Source organism: Salmo salar, chromosome ssa21, assembly GCF_905237065.1.
Source record: "Salmo salar chromosome ssa21, Ssal_v3.1, whole genome shotgun sequence".
In the NCBI taxonomy this organism is placed as follows: domain Eukaryota; kingdom Metazoa; phylum Chordata; class Actinopteri; order Salmoniformes; family Salmonidae; genus Salmo; species Salmo salar.
This window is the reverse complement of record NC_059462.1, coordinates 15394577-15410323: the sequence shown is the minus strand read 5'-3', so window position 1 is coordinate 15410323 and position 15747 is coordinate 15394577. Positions and strand designations below refer to the sequence as shown.

Here is a 15747-nt window from a genome sequence, read left to right as displayed (position 1 = left end):
ATTTATATTTTTTGTTCGGTGTATGCAGAAAATACCTAAATTAATCCCTAAATGGAAATTACACTTTTGGAAAAGAAATTTGTGAAAAGAATGTCAGCTAAAACATAACCTCTTTTATTCCAATAGTCAATTGTTTCCTGTTGATGAAACATTGAGCTAACAGGCTCCTAACTGTTGTCATTACAAAGAGTCCGTAAAACTATATAGGGAATAGGGTGCCATTTGGGATATACGAATTAGTTCCTCTCAACCTTTTAGAGCCCTTTGAACCTCTAACAATCTCTGGCCTGATTCACTCATCTTGGTCAAGCCAAATAAAGCTTGCACTTCAAACTACTTCTCTAACAGAAGCACATCTGCTTTCACTGAGTTTGTAATGAAGTGCTACTCGACTTAGATGTACAATTCTTGCATTATTCATTCTCTAAGCCCTTTCAGTGCTTATGTGGCGATGAATTGGTACCTTTTTTTGTCTTCTCTAACGATACTAGACAGACATTGCTTTATTGGCTGTAATAGACCCTGACGAGGATTTGGGTCTGATGACCATGCAGCAGCCCGCCTTGCCCCGGCTGTGGTTATACTATGGGAATAACTCAGCCTCAAATGGCTGTGCAGCATTCCAGACGACTGCCTCCAAACCGCTGCTTTCCATTGGAACGATTAATATGCATTTGAGGTTCAAAGGATTGAGTAAAGTTTGATGATAAATTGAAATAATAAATATAGCTGTGAGCAGCAATGAACGGGGTTCACAGGATGACCAAAATTGCACATGATCCGTTGGATAACAAAGCACTCGCTCATGTAGAAACCATCTTCCTTTATGTACAATCAGCATTACCATGTTTATCTCTCAATACCTCAAGGATGACACAAGACCATATAATGGGGCCACAATAAATGATATACTAATCAATGTTTTAATTAACAGATTTTGAGCATTAGTGTTACATATGCAAATAATTATTTTATGTTTTTTGACATGCTAAATTCAGCGTGGTACATCTTAGGGATGTCCGTGATAGCGATGACAAGGTTCAAGTTGATACGTGCTTTTAAATTTACATTTTTGACCAATCCCTTAGTTTTCCCAAACAAGTTTAGGCATGTACCATGGACCTACATTCCACATTTTGCTGTCATTTGGACTTATGGTTCATTGTATTTTTTTGCATATTTTAGCGCATGCTAATATTTATCTACTGGTATAGTGTGGCGATCCTTTGAATGCATCAATGTTTGGAGTAAATCTGACTTTTTATAGAATGGGTGGTTTGGAATTCCCATTGTTAGTCTCATGCCCATGATATACTAGACAAACTGTACACTGAGTGTACAAAACATTAAGAACTCTTTCCATGACAGACTGACCAGTTGAAGACAGGTGAAAGCCATGATCCCTTATTGGTTTCACTTAAATCCACTTCAATGTGTGTAGATGAAGGGGAGGAGATGGGTTGAAGGATTTTTAAGCATTGAGACATGGATTGTGTGTGTGCCATTGAGGTTTAATAGGCAAGACAAAAGATTTAAGTGCCTTTGAATGGGATATGCTAATAGGTGCCAGGCGCACTGGTTTGAGTGTGTCAAGAACTGCAACGCTGCAGGGTTTTTCACGCTCAACAGTTTCCCGTGTGTATCAAGAATGGTCCACCACCCAAATGACATCCAGCCAACTTGACACAACTGTAGGAAGCAATCGAGTCAAGATGGGCCAACATCCCTGTGGAACGCTTTCGACACCTTCTATAGAGTCCTTGCCCCAATTTTTGTTTTTTACATTGACATTTACATTTGTCATTTAGCAGACGCTCTTATCCAGAGCGACTTACAGTAGTGAATGCATACATTTCAATAATTTCATTTCATGCATTTATTTATTTATTATATATATATATATATTTTTTGTACTGGCCCCCTGTGGGAATCGAACCCACAACCCTGAGTTGAGGCTGTTCTCAGGGCAAAGGGGGAGGGGGAAACATACACATGGCCACATTCATAAAAAGTGGCATTGTTTGTCGTTACCTAGCAACGCACTACTACTTTTACAGATCCACTGTCTCATCTGCCCAGCCATGCAACTTATAAACTTGATCTCCACTGTAAAAGCATCTAGGCGTTCTCTCCGACATTTGAAATATTGAAATTAGATCTCCCATAATAATGTTGTCGGCACAAGATAGACAGGCAGCTTTCCTCAGCCAGTAGAAATGATGAATCTGCCTCATTTTATGGATATATATATATATAAATGAAATGTCAATAGAGAAACAGGTCAAATGAAATGCAGCTAGTTTGCGGCCTTTCTAACTGAAGTGATTGTGTTAGCTGTGTAATTGGCTTGCTAGCAAGGGGGGAGAGCAACCATTTTTGTTTGCCATAGCAACCTGCAAAGTTCTGGAAGTATCAACCAGCTCTTGGGAGGTTTTTGACAGTCAATTTGAATAGAACTAATGACCAGAGAAGCCCAAAAATTGCACTTGACAACCAGTGTTAGTGAATGTAGCATCACGCTCTGTTGAAATATGTGTGGTTTGAGAAAGAATCTTGCTTTTTAATCCTGGCAACCCATTGTATAACAGCAATAATACACTCTAGTCCGTGTGTTATAACATTTTTATCATGGCTGTGATGTGGTCTAAGTCACTCGGCAAAAAATGCCATAACACATGGCCTCGTATTATTGCTTAATTAGTCCTTGAGAATAATTTGTATGATTTATTTTAAGCATTAGTGCCATATTGTCAAAGTGAATTCTTATTAGTTTCCTTATTGGTTATCCATGCCAAACTTAAATCATCTTATCATGGTAATGTCTTTTGAAAACCCTAAAACGATTCAAGATGATAGGTCATTGTGGATTGGATTTACAATGGATTTTAAATGGACACGTAAAATCAGATTTCCTGATTCATCAATAACTTAGCCGTCTCTTAACCAATTCCTTAGCTTTTGTCAAACTAATTTAAGAGATGTACGTACATGGGTCTACATCGGCGTTATTTGAGCTCATGAGAATACGTTTTCAAAGGTTTTTAAAAATGTCTAAGATGGAGGAAAATCTCTCCCAATTTACCTTATGGGTCCTTGAGGCAAATTTGTTCAGCATGAGGAAAGACGCCTTCATACAAATTTCCACGTCTCTAGGTCAAATAAGGCGATGGATATGAGGGTTTAAGTAAGACTGCTTATAACAATAGGTGCCTTTTTGTTTTACGAATTTACTCATGGCCTCTTGTTCTGGTGTGCCAAATTAGAAAAAAGTTACCAATCTATGCTTGAGTTATTTGAACAAAAAGCTAAATTCAGACAATAATGTGTTTGTTGTCTTTGCTGTGAACTTCTAATAACACCCACAGAGCCAGGACTCGCACTGTAAATCCCACCTTAGATTAATAAATAACTTATCTCTAGATAAAGTGTTAATAATCAATCTGCACGGTGTAACGTTTTTAAAAGTAGCAAAACGCATGTCCTGCTGTGACACAGGTCTGATTGTACTGTATGTTGGCCCTGGGCACTAAATGTGTTTATATTGCTGTTATGATTATGAACAAATAACCACTAATGTACTGTATGTGTAACGTGGTTAATTATGTTTCCACTTGCCACTGCATAAATGTGTATTTTAATATTTTATGTATTCAAATTGGTTCTTTTAAGTTCGATGTCAATGAGAGTTAATGTCATTGGCTACGCTTGCAGATGGGGGGAGATTGCAAACATCAATTATTCCCAGTCTGATATTGACATGCAAGCGGTAGGTCACATTCTGAAATACTGTATTATATTTAAGCAATAAGGCCCAAGAGGGTGTGGTACAGTGCATTCGGGAAAGTATTCAGACCCCTTGACTTTTCCACATTTTGTTACGTTGCAGCCTTATTCTATTCTTTTTCTCATCAATCTACACACAATACACCATAATGACAAAGCAAAAACAGGTTTGTATACATTTTGGCAGTTTTATCAACAACAAAAAAACGGAAATATGACATTTACTATTCAGATCCTTTACTTAGTACTTTGTTGAAGCACCTTTGGCAGCGATACAGCCTCGAGTCTTCTTGGGTACGATGCTACAAGCTTGGCACACCTGTATTTGGGGAGTTTCTCCCATTATTCTCTGTAGATCCTCTCAAGCTATGTCAGGTTGGATGGGAAGCATCGCTGCACAGATATTTTCAAGTCTTTCGATGTTAAGAATGATGGAGGCCACTCTGTTCTTGGGGACCTTCAATGCTGCAGGAATGTGTTTGTACCCTTCCCCAGATCTGTGCCTCAACACAATCCTGTCTCTGAGCTCTACAGAGAATTCCTTTGACCTCATGGCTTTGTTTTTGTTCTGACATGCACTGTCAACTATGGGACCTTTATATACAGTACCAGTCAAATGTTTGGACACCCCTACTCATTAAAGTTTTTTTTTGGGGGGGGGGGTTGTATTATTTTCTACATTGTAGACAAACTATGAAATAACAGACATGGAATCATGTAGTAACCAAAAAAGTGTTAAACAAATCAAAATATATATTTGAGATTCTTCAAAGTAGCCACCCTTTGCCTTGACAGCTTTGCACACTCTTGTCATTCTCTCAACCAGCTTCAACTGGAATGCTTTTCGAACAGTCTTGAAGGAGTTTCCACATATGCTGAGCACTTGTTGGCTGCTTTTCCTTCACTTTGTGGTCCAACTCATCCCAAACCATCTCAACTGGGTTGAGGTTGGGTGATTTGTGGAGGCTAGGTCATCTGATGCAGCACTCCATCACTCTCCTTGTTGGTCAAATAGCCCTTACACAGCCTGGAGGTGTGTTGGGTCATTGTCCTGTTGAAAAACAAATGATAGTCACACTCAGCACAAACTAGATGGGATGGCATATCGCTGCAGAATGCTTTTGACTGATACTGTAGACAAGTGCGTGCCTTTCCAAATCATGTCCCATGAATTGAATTTACCACAGGTGGACTCCAATCAAGTTGTAGAAATATCTGAAGGTTGATCGATGGAAACAGGCTGCACCTGAGCTCAATTTCGAGTCTAATAGCAAAAGGTCAGAATTCTTATGTAAATAAGGTACATTTGTGCACGTTCAAGACCGAAAAACATTTATCGTACGGAGAACAGTAGCAACATTGTGGAGCAATGGATGGTCCCATTCAAAGTTATCAATCCCTCACCGAAGCCATTAACAGTGAGACGCAATGCCAAGATAGCTGAGGTTTTTCCCTGTATGGCATTGGAGGACTTTGACACTGACTACTTGGATGGGCCCACTGTCCCTCCAGTCTCCCTGGGGCAGCAGGTGGACAAGATAGATGACAACCCCAACTGTGGGAGGCGCTGCAGGAGTTAGGGCTAGGTGACATTGAGTCCACTCCGTTGTCGCCACAGTATAAGGCCAAGCTAGTTAAGCTTTTAGCCCGCTACGACTCCATCTTCTCAGGGCACAAGCTAGATTGTGGGAAGGCTACTGGCTATGTACATCATGTCCAGAATTGGTGACGACAAGCCGCTCCGTCTGCCTTACCATAGGCTCTCCCCTAACCATTATGACCAGCTCAGACAGGCCTTGGATGAGATGGAGGAGCGAGGGATAGTCGAAGTCCCGCAGTGAGTACGCCCCCCTACTCGTGGTGTTCTGGAAGAAGTCCGGTGATCTGAGACTGTGCAGTCTTCCGATGGCTTAATGCTCGCACCATCCACGATGCTCACTCTCTGCCTCACCAAGCGTTGGCCCTGGGTATCAATGCCTTCTCCACTATAGATTTGACCTCGGGCTACTACAATTTTGAGGTACATGTAGACGACAAGAAGTTCACAGCCTTTACTTCCCCTTTTGGCATATATGAGTATTACCGTCTCCCACAAGGCCTCGGCCAGAACTTGGATGGAAGTGCTGGGACAAAGACCCCATGCCATGGGAAAGGCAAGAAGAAGCGAAAAATACATGGAAATCTCACTGGACAGAAGAGTGCAAACAGGCCTTCAGTCAGTTAAAACAAACCCTCCTCGATCAGGTCATGCTAGCCCACTCTGATTTCAACAGTCCTGACGCTGCCTTGAAGACACCTGATACAGGAGACGGTGAGGATCAGAGTAAGGAGACTGAGGCCTTATCCATGAATGATATACCCACCCATGTCCATGTCTGGTATCGGCACTGACCACGGAAGAGGAGATCCCGGACATGCAGAAAGATGTGCCACTGGTAGGTGACCATCGGAACACACCACATTCTCAGGGTGCCGCTGGTTGTGCAAGCGTGTCAGAGCTGACCTTTTAGAGGATAAAGGTCAGAACCCTCTGAAGAGAAGTCATTCTGAACACACTGGGCCACAGGCTCCAGCAACAGTAGCAGAACACTTGACCTGTGGACAGTGATGGGTCAGAGGTCAAGTAGGCCCAGGTTTTTCTTTTCTTTCTATGAGGTAACCATTTGTCACTGAGTGTACTTAACATGTAACCTGCATGTTTGCCTATGAGGTCTATTAATTTATTTTTAATTTGACCTTTATTTAACTAGTTCCCCTAATTCCCTTTAGAGAATAGTCTATCGACTGGAATATTTGGTGACATTGCAAGGTATTACATTCCTCATTTTGTTTATAGTGTGAAGTGGAATTCAGCAGAGGAGAATGTAACGTGGTTAATTATGTTTCCACTTGCGACTGCAGAAATGTGTATTTTAATGTTCATGTATTCTAATTGGTTGGTTTAAGTCAGATGTCAATCAAAGGTCAAGTCATTGGCTACGCTTGCACGTAGGGGGAGATTGTGAACGTACATTCCTCTGTCTGTTATTGACATGCAAGCAGTAGGTCACGTTCTGAAATACTGTATTTTCATTTATAAACTGGGTGGTTTGAGTCGTGAATGCTGATTTGGCTGACAGCCGTAGTATATCAGACCATATACCACAGGTACTACAAAACATTTATTTTAACTGCTCTAATTACGTTGGTAACCAGTTTATAATAGCAATAAGGCACTTCGGAGGGTTGTGTGATATGGCCAACATACCACGGCTAAGGGCTGTGTCCAGGAGAACAGCCCTTAGCCGTGGTATATTGGCCATATACCACACCCCCTCAAGCCTTATTGCTTAAATGTACAATGTGTACGAGTTCACTATGTACATGTCCTGATGTTGGCGGCTTCCTGGATTTGCTTTTGTGTGTTATTGCTGTAAGAGCGAGTTAGCTTCCATGCTCTAAATGTAATGGTCACATTAGCCCCTGCTAATTCAGTTATTTCCATGCTAACAGGCTAATCACGAATCTACAGCCATCGACATACTGTTGTCCTACACATCTGATGCGCTTCCTTATGTCTATCGTCAGGAACTTACATTTATTGTATTTTAGTACTATTTTCGCAATTTACGTTTGATTTAAAAAAAATACTCAGTCTGATATTGACATTCAAGCGAATAAACACCAATCAACTAGGATTGCCGGCTGGATAGTCCTTTCTTTAAAAACACAATGCAAGAGTTACGAAGTACGATCACATCTGTTACACTGGTGCCGAGACCAGTCTTGCTGTGTTCACTGGGAAGCTGTTACATATGATCACAACTGTATGTTTGAGAGGATAACCTTTCTTTGAACCTTGATGATTCATTCTAGTATTGTGACAAGGAACATGGTCGGCTGCTGTAGGTTTGACTAACTTGACCTTTCTCACTTTCCTCTCTGTCCATTTCTTTTGTCTTTTTGTGGTCTCTACATTTGACATTTCTTTCTCCTGTATCCACCAGAACGAATCATAGAAGACCATGAATCTGTTATGGAGGTGCTGTCCGGTTGGGCCATGGACACAGACAGTCGCTTATATTTCCGGAAGAACTATGCCAAATATGAATTCTTCAATAAACCGCTGGTAAGATGAGGGTGTGATATTAGCAAAGAAAATGGTGTACTCATTTAAACATTATCCCGCCTGTTATCTTAATGCACTCTGCTGGACCAGTAGGTATTAGTTGATATAAAGAGCACGTGTGGTGTTAACACTGATGTTGTTTTCATGTTGATAGGATTTTTTCCCAGATCACATGGTGTCCATATCAAGTGAAACCAACGGGATGATGAACCATTCTCAGCTAATACAGGTATCCATCAAGCTACATTCTACATGTACAGTATCTTCACTTTAAAAAGGGACAGAGTCGGGGCCAGTTTCCTGGACACGGATTAAGCCAAGTCCTGGACTAACAAGCCCTTTCAAAGGAGATTCTTCAGTGAGTTTGCTTGCAAGTCCAAGACCAGGCTTAGTCTGTGTCCAGGAAACAGCCCTTCAGTGGTGCTGCTAAAGTATTTCCGGACTGTTTTCTGTCCAACAGACTTTTCTCAACTCGAGCACTTGTCCAGAGATCCATGGCCACCTCCATGCCAAAGAACAAGGCAGGAAGTCTTGGAAGAAGTTCTACTTTGTCTTGAGGAGGTCAGGTCTCTACTTCTCCAACAAGGGGACATCAAAGGTCAGTCAATATCACTGATAAATTAGTGTGCATTCAAGAAATGTTTCCTCAGTATCTGTCAAGTTTTCCAGATTTCAATATAACATGAATTCATTACAATATGAATGGAATAGATTTCCTTCACAAAATAATTATGTATGTTAAAGCAAAAAGTGTGTTTTTGCAAAAAGCAAATAGATTTAAGGAGATAATTGAACTTGTTTTTGCTGGCTGCTCTATGGGACCATTTGATAAGTCTGTGTCAATGTGCCAGAGTGGTGTGGTGTACAGTAGGGGACTAGCTAGCTCTTGTCTCCTGGCTACTTTGTGTAACTGGTTGAGCTAGATTTCCCTTAGCTCAGCTGGCATGCCAGTGCCAGGGACTGAGCCCTCAACACCCACCGATGACAGGTGAGGCTTAGACCTACACAGCGCTGTGCCAAGCCAACCACTTCTCCCTCTCCCAAAAACAGAAGACACTAAAACAAAAAGACCTCGGTTTTCTATCTCAAATATAGGTGACGCAATTAGAGAAGTAAGATCTGACTTCATTCTTTTAGTTTGATATGAAGGGATTTATGATGTGTAAATTGGTTTTGGCCCTACACATTGCCAGTCAATCAGTCAACACAAACACAGACAACTATAGCTACCCGTTCTTTACACTGTGCCACAGAAGTGAGAATGTTGTGTCGCAGTCCCACTGAGTTTGAACAATGGTTTACTTTGTGCTTGTCTGCTTGGTAAATCTCTTTTGCCTTGGCTCCCTGACAGTGTTCTTATTGTATAAATAGAGCTCTTATCACTTTGTCACATATTTGGTCCTATGTCAAACACTAGCCACACCTACAGTGTAATGGATAGGGCGGTATTATTTGCTTGACTACCTCGAAGTGTTCCAACCTCGTCCCACCTCTCCATTTTAAGGAGTCTGCAGCAAAAACAACAATCTCTTTTTATTCTGTGATCACAATGGACCAGGTCGATGGGAATCTTTGTCCCAAATGGCGCCCTATTCCCTGTCCAGTGCTCTTGGACTCATAGGGCTCTTGTCAAACGTAGTTTGCTGTCAAGGGAGTAGGGTGCCATTTGTGATGCAGACAAAAACTCCAAGCTACTCCCTCTTTACTATTGTCACAGTGACCAACGTACTACAGACTGGCATTATACCACATGCCTTAACTGCTATCTTTTCCTTACGTTGACCGGCCCACTAAGCTCACACAGAGGTACGTCTGTGTGTACATAATGGCCAAGAAGTATGACATTGCAGTCTTTATTTGCTTAGCATCTGTCTTCACACTGGGCAGCCCTGCATTGTTCACATTTCTACCCTGATCCCTCGCATAGTTAGATTTGTAATGGAACTTGAGTCTACTCTACAGTGGAATGCAAGAACCAACCCCTCGTTGCAATGGCGCATCGTCGGGTGGGGGTGGGGGGGGGTGTTCCGTAAAGGGGACACTGAAAGGCATGTGGAGATTTGAGACATGTCTTGTTTTCTGTTCACAGGAACCAAGACATCTCCAGTTCATCGCCGAGTTCAGTGACGGCGACGTCTACACGTTACTATCAGCGAGAAAGATACACGGAGCGCCTACTGACTATGGCTTCTGTGTCAAGGTACTTATTACTTTCTCTGTCCTATAAACCTATATTTGGTGTTTTCTGTAAAGGTTTTAACATGTTAACTTATTCAAGTCATTCTAACCTTTTTATTTATCCCATCAGGGGCAATTAAGAAAGGGAAGTCAGTTCCAAGTTATGTTTGGTAAACTCATGCTTTCTCTTCATGATGATCCTCCAGTCTACTAAGCGTGGCTCTCCACGGGACCTTAAGCTGTTGTGTGCAGATGACGAGCAAACCAGAACCTGCTGGGTCACTGCCATGCGCCTCTTTAAGGTACAGTCACCATGCTGACCCCCCCCCCCCCATCACATCCAAACTCTGTCTAGTGTCTACACATCTAAAGGCTTGCCTTTTTGAAACGTGCTCATGTTTTGTGTTGCAGTATGGGATGCAGCTGTACCAAAACTTCATTCAACCACACCAGAAACAGAAAACACCTATGGTAAGTGATGTGTAGATACAATGTGCTGATACACTGTTTAACAGCACATGACACATAGTTAGTATTCATCCTGGATTGATTTTCCAGAATATTCTGAAATGTGCATATTCCCCCCTCAAATACGAGTATTCTGTATGAGTAAACACCTGTTCTATTTTGGGCGCTGGAACATGTTCCAGCCTGTCTGCTCTAAAAATAACCATAGATCAGCTGCTCTCAGACTTACTAACTCATCACCCCTGCTTTGCTGTCAGAAGAACGCAAAGAGTGGCCAGGCATGGGGCTGGGACCCTGAGCTCAGCGCTGCATGGGGCTGGGACCCTGAGCTCAGCGCTGCATGGGGCTGGGACCCTGAGCTCAGCGCTGCACAGGGAGGGGCTAGGATGCATCTCAAATGGTGTACTTCTTTTGACCAGGGCCCTATGGGATACCCCATGGTCCCTGGTGAAAAGTAGTGCACTATATAGGGAATAGGGTACCATTAGGGACTGACCCTCTGGGAACAGGCTTGCGGAGGATATTAAGTTAGGGTACAGTCATGTTGCTGCTGAATCTCCTTTACCCCGGCATACAGCTGTTACAGCCTAGAGCACGACGTGCCGTTCAACTACGGACAAAGGATCAAATCACAATAAAACCAATCCAAGGAAAGGAGCAATCAGTTTGTTTGCACAATGATGCCTGGGAGCCCCAGAATGATCTTTGCATCGCCTGAATAGACCCAGGACCGGGGCGGAGAGTCTTAGAAGGATTGGAATGTTTCTATCCTTAGAGTAAACAGTAGTCACTTTGTGACGACTGCCCTTAAGGTTAGGGCTGGTTAGGGCTGATAGAGGGGCAAACCATGGCAATTTTAAAGGCTTCTCACTAATCCTGATAAGTATTTTCTTTTGTGTGTGATTTATTTAGAACCAGTGACTATGACAGCTTAAGGAACCATAATCAATTCTATGTGCCCATGTGTCATTCTATTCCCATCCCCTCTAATCCCCAGTGACTGGAGCACATTCTGCTCGGAATCATTTAGAAATTATACTGTCGAACTTCTGACACTAGATGGCAGCACAATACCACACACGAAAGCATGAATGTGCTTCTCCTATAACTTTTCACTCACTATCTGTATCATTTTTTTCAAACGTTTAAACCCTGTTACACTGTATACTCATAATAATGTATACTACCTCAAACACGATGTATATTTCCAGAGAAGTATCTCCGAGAACTCCTTGGTGGCCATGGACTTCTCAGGACACAAGAGCCGGGTGATCGAGAACCCATCGGAGGCGCTGTCCGTAGCCGTGGAGGAGGGTCTCTCGTGGAGGGTAGGCCATTGGTTCTCTCTCTGACGTCATGTCTCTCTACTCAGCGCGTGTAAGGTATGAAATGATGGTGCAGCCATGTGAAAATAGTCCTAGCATGTGACACTTGAACTGCTCTCCTCTCTCTCTCCCTTTAGAGGAAAAGCTGCCACCGTCTGAGCTCCCATGGAAGCCCATCCACCTCTCAGGGTCCCATGTCAAACATGGGTTAGTAGAAGGCCACTTTCAACATCCAAGCAGCAACTTCCATCGACACCGCCACGTGACTGTCCTGACCAGATACACTGTGCTTAATGACTCAGCCACCAGTGTCCTGTCCTCTCCCTCCCTTTGACACATGGGTCGTATTCATTAGTGCACACCTTAGCAGTACGATTTTGGCGGCAGGTAGCCTAGCGGTTAGAGCGTTCTGGCTGCTATCCGAAAGGTGGCTAGTATCCCCGAGTCGACAAGGTGAAAAGTCTGTCTGTGCCCTTGAGCAAGGCGCTTAACCCTGATTGCTCCAGGGTTGCCGTAGATATTGGCAGAGCCTGGCCCTGACCCCACTCTACAAAGGTGTCTCAAGGAGAGTTGGCATATCCCCCAAAAAACATCTCCATTTCACATATGCATATTAATACACACTTGTACGTGTATGAAATGGGACAAATATAAGCACCCACCAAATGTATTATTTTGCAACGGATAACTGAAACGAGCGTTTCTTATTGGACAAGTTCAGCTAGTCACTCACTGTTTCTGTATGTTTCCTTCCGTTTGGGGCCTAATGAACATCACCATGGTTGTCCTGTGTGTTTTGCAGCTCTCCATATGGCCCAGCCCTGGTTCCACAGCAAACTGTCCAGAGACGAGGCACACCGCTTAATCACTCAACAGGGTCTGATTGATGGGTGAGCAACATCAGGCACTTTTCTATGCGTTTTTTTGACGCCGCAAGCTAAAGAGTTTACATATGGATTTTATCGTAGAGTAATTTACTTTCTTTTTTCCCCAGACAGAAATGTGTAAAAAAAAAAAAAATGTAAAAAGTTGTTCCTGACGAAACTGAGAGACTTGTCTTTGTTTTCAGAGTATTTCTTCTAAGGGACAGCCAAAGCAACCCCAATACATTTGTACTGTCACTGTGTCACACACAGAGAATCAAACACTTTCAGATCTTACCGGTGAGTATAACCTTTTGTCTTGGTATATTCTCTACTCTTTTAGACAACATCTTGTTCAAGTGTGTGTGTGTGTGTGTGTGTGTGTGTGTGTCAGGTGGATGAAGAGGGGGAATTGTTCTACAGCCTAGACGACGGTCACACGCGTTTCGCTGATCTGATCCAGCTAGTGGAGTTCTACCAGCTCAACCGGGGCGTGCTGCCCTGCAAACTAAAACACCACTGTGCCAGGATCACCCTCTGAGGGGGAAGGGGTCTCCAAGGGCCCCATTCATACAGAAGCACCTTTAAATCACAGCGACTATCCCTCTGGAGAAGCAACCACCTAGCAACCACCTACCCAAGGGATGCCCTCCTTGACAACACTGAGAACACCTCCAGACATAAGCAAACTGAAACCACTTATCACCTTCTAGAATCCATTCTCTTGGAGAAAACCGTGGTAAATCAGTCTTTTGTAATGACTTACGTTTTTTTCACTAAAATATTATATGGGTGTTATGATAAAATACATGACGACATTGTGTCATACATGACCGTAGGTGTTGAGAAATCTGGCGTTGGAAAGAAAAAAGTGAATCTACTGTAGAGTTGATGTGACTGAGAGGGCTCTATTGCGAGCCCATTGGTTGGCCCTGTATGTTAGCCCAGGTGTGGTGACGAATCACAACCACCACAGGGACTCGTGTGTCGAGTCTAAACTTCCGTTAATATACTGTATACAATGTGGGTCACGTTTGCATTGTGTGTCGGCTCACTTTACTACTCTCTATGGGAATGAACATCTACTGTAGCCAACGGTTGAAACCGTAGAGCGCGAGCTGATATTTGACAGTGTGTGTTCACACCTCGAGAGTAGAATGACCAGTGTGGTATAGCCATCAATGTGCATTATTGGCACAGTTAAGCTGAACCTGGTAATTTGTCAGTAGAAGGGGATCACTGCTATCAGACGAGACAAGGCATGATGGGAAATGTAGTATGTCGACTCTAGAGGAGGCTGGTGGGAAGAGCTATATGAGGAAGGGCTCATTTGTAATTGCTGGAATGGATTACGGGGGGTGAACATGTGGTTTCCATATGTTTGATACCGTTCCATTTATTGCATTCCAGCCCTTACAATGAGCCCGTCCTCCTATAGCTCCTCCCACTAGCCTCCTCTGGTAGGCTACAGTGGTCCTATGGCCTTGGTCATCTCCTGGGTAAGCGAAGCTGTTTTTTATCAAATCTCAAGGGATTCCGGTATATTTCTAAAAAAAAAACAAATGATTGTTTATTTTCTATTTTTAGAGGTATGAGTAGCCGAGGAGAATTCAAAGTGGTTGCATGTTGTTTAAGCTGGACATTGACCGCTGTAGGGAGAGCATGCACAACAACATGCTTTACTAGCCTGCACTGTACATTTATTGGAAATGTACTGATTGCATTTGAATCAATAAACGGTAGGCTGCTCCCTTTTTGTTATCGCAAGACCAGCAGAAGAGATATTTGACTGATTTTGAGATTCAAACCGCAGTCTAAGATAGAAAGACAGTATAATATTGTGATTTTTATTGATCAAAATCTGAATTGTTGTACATTAAAATGAATGTTTTCTAGTCTTTTTTTTTCTTGAAGATTCAGGTAAAGCATGTGCAGCACCTGAAGTGGTTGAATTTTGATGTGAAGAACCAAGACTTACATCCCTTACTGTTTTGTTGCTTCATTTTGGAAATGGTACTGTAATCATGCAGCAATTTGTACAGACAGGTTTCACCAGTACAATATGATAAAACAAGGTGTAACTTACTTTGATACAAGTGACAAGCAAGACATGTTAACAATGCATTTCACACAATATTTCTTTTAACATAAAGAACAGTGCGTTTAAACAGTAATGATGTCATGGACTGCAATGTTTTATAAAGGAAACAAAATCAATGTCTACTTGCACTGTATGATTTCAGTTTTATAATTATGTATTGAGAGCAAGCCACATAAACAAGCACACAGTAGTTAGGTTTCCATCCAATTGGCAAATGAATATTCTCAAATCTGCATAAAAACCATGCCTGCATTTTCCCATGCGTTTTCATCAAATTCGGTGCATGATGGCGTAGTGCACATACAAGTAACTTTTGTCGTTAAAATTCCTATGTACTGAATAAAAAATATACATTTGAGTGGGACTCACCGCTGTAATCGCTGCCAAAGGTGTTTCTACATCTATTGACTCAGGGTTGGGATATTTCTGTATTTCATTTTCAATACATTAGCAAACATTTCTAAAAACATGTTTTCACTTAGTCATTATGGGGTATTGTGTTTAGATGGGTGAGGGAGAGAAAAAAAAAAAATCTATGTTAACCATTTTGAATTTAGGCTGTTACAAAATGTGGAATAAGTCTAGGGGTATGAATACTGCATTACATTTATATTTCTATAGATAACCTGTTAATTGCACTGTAGTAGGTGAAACACTGGTAACACACGTCTGATACTAATGACCCAGCTAGCACATAAGGTTCTGAGAACCATATACAGTATTTCTTAGAGCTTGAGGATTGTGTGGTTGTCCTATGGTTATTTTGCAACAACCTTTCCATTACGTTTCCTACAGGTTTTCTCATGGTTCTATTTAAAGTAATGTTCTCAGAACGTTCAGAGAACGTTAAGAAACAACATTCTGTGCAAATGTCAGTACTTCAGCATAATGCTTTCTGCAGGTTTCCTCATGGTTCAATTT

The 15747-nt window shown here is 42.1% G+C and overlaps 1 protein-coding gene across 6 annotated transcripts in view; it reads left to right on the top strand.

The window, feature by feature from the left end:
- Positions 1-15184, top strand: part of LOC106581801 (growth factor receptor-bound protein 14) — a 58541-nt gene extending 43357 nt beyond the window's left edge. For 5 of the 6 annotated variants that reach the window (XM_014164123.2, XM_014164122.2, XM_045704469.1 and 2 more), the window contains 11 exons: positions 7770-7891; positions 8046-8120; positions 8352-8489; positions 9981-10091; positions 10276-10371; positions 10481-10540; positions 11749-11865; positions 12000-12069; positions 12665-12752; positions 12932-13025; positions 13120-15184. In XM_014164123.2, the coding sequence (XP_014019598.2) occupies positions 7770-7891; positions 8046-8120; positions 8352-8489; positions 9981-10091; positions 10276-10371; positions 10481-10540; positions 11749-11865; positions 12000-12069; positions 12665-12752; positions 12932-13025; positions 13120-13266 (1118 nt within the window). In that variant the 3' untranslated portion in view covers positions 13267-15184. Of the gene's footprint in view, positions 1-7769; positions 7892-8045; positions 8121-8351; positions 8490-9980; positions 10092-10275; positions 10372-10480; positions 10541-11748; positions 11920-11999; positions 12070-12664; positions 12753-12931; positions 13026-13119 lie in introns of those variants that run through there. The other variant, XR_006761172.1, reaches the window with a different exon arrangement.
- Positions 15185-15747: the final 563 nt, after the last annotated feature.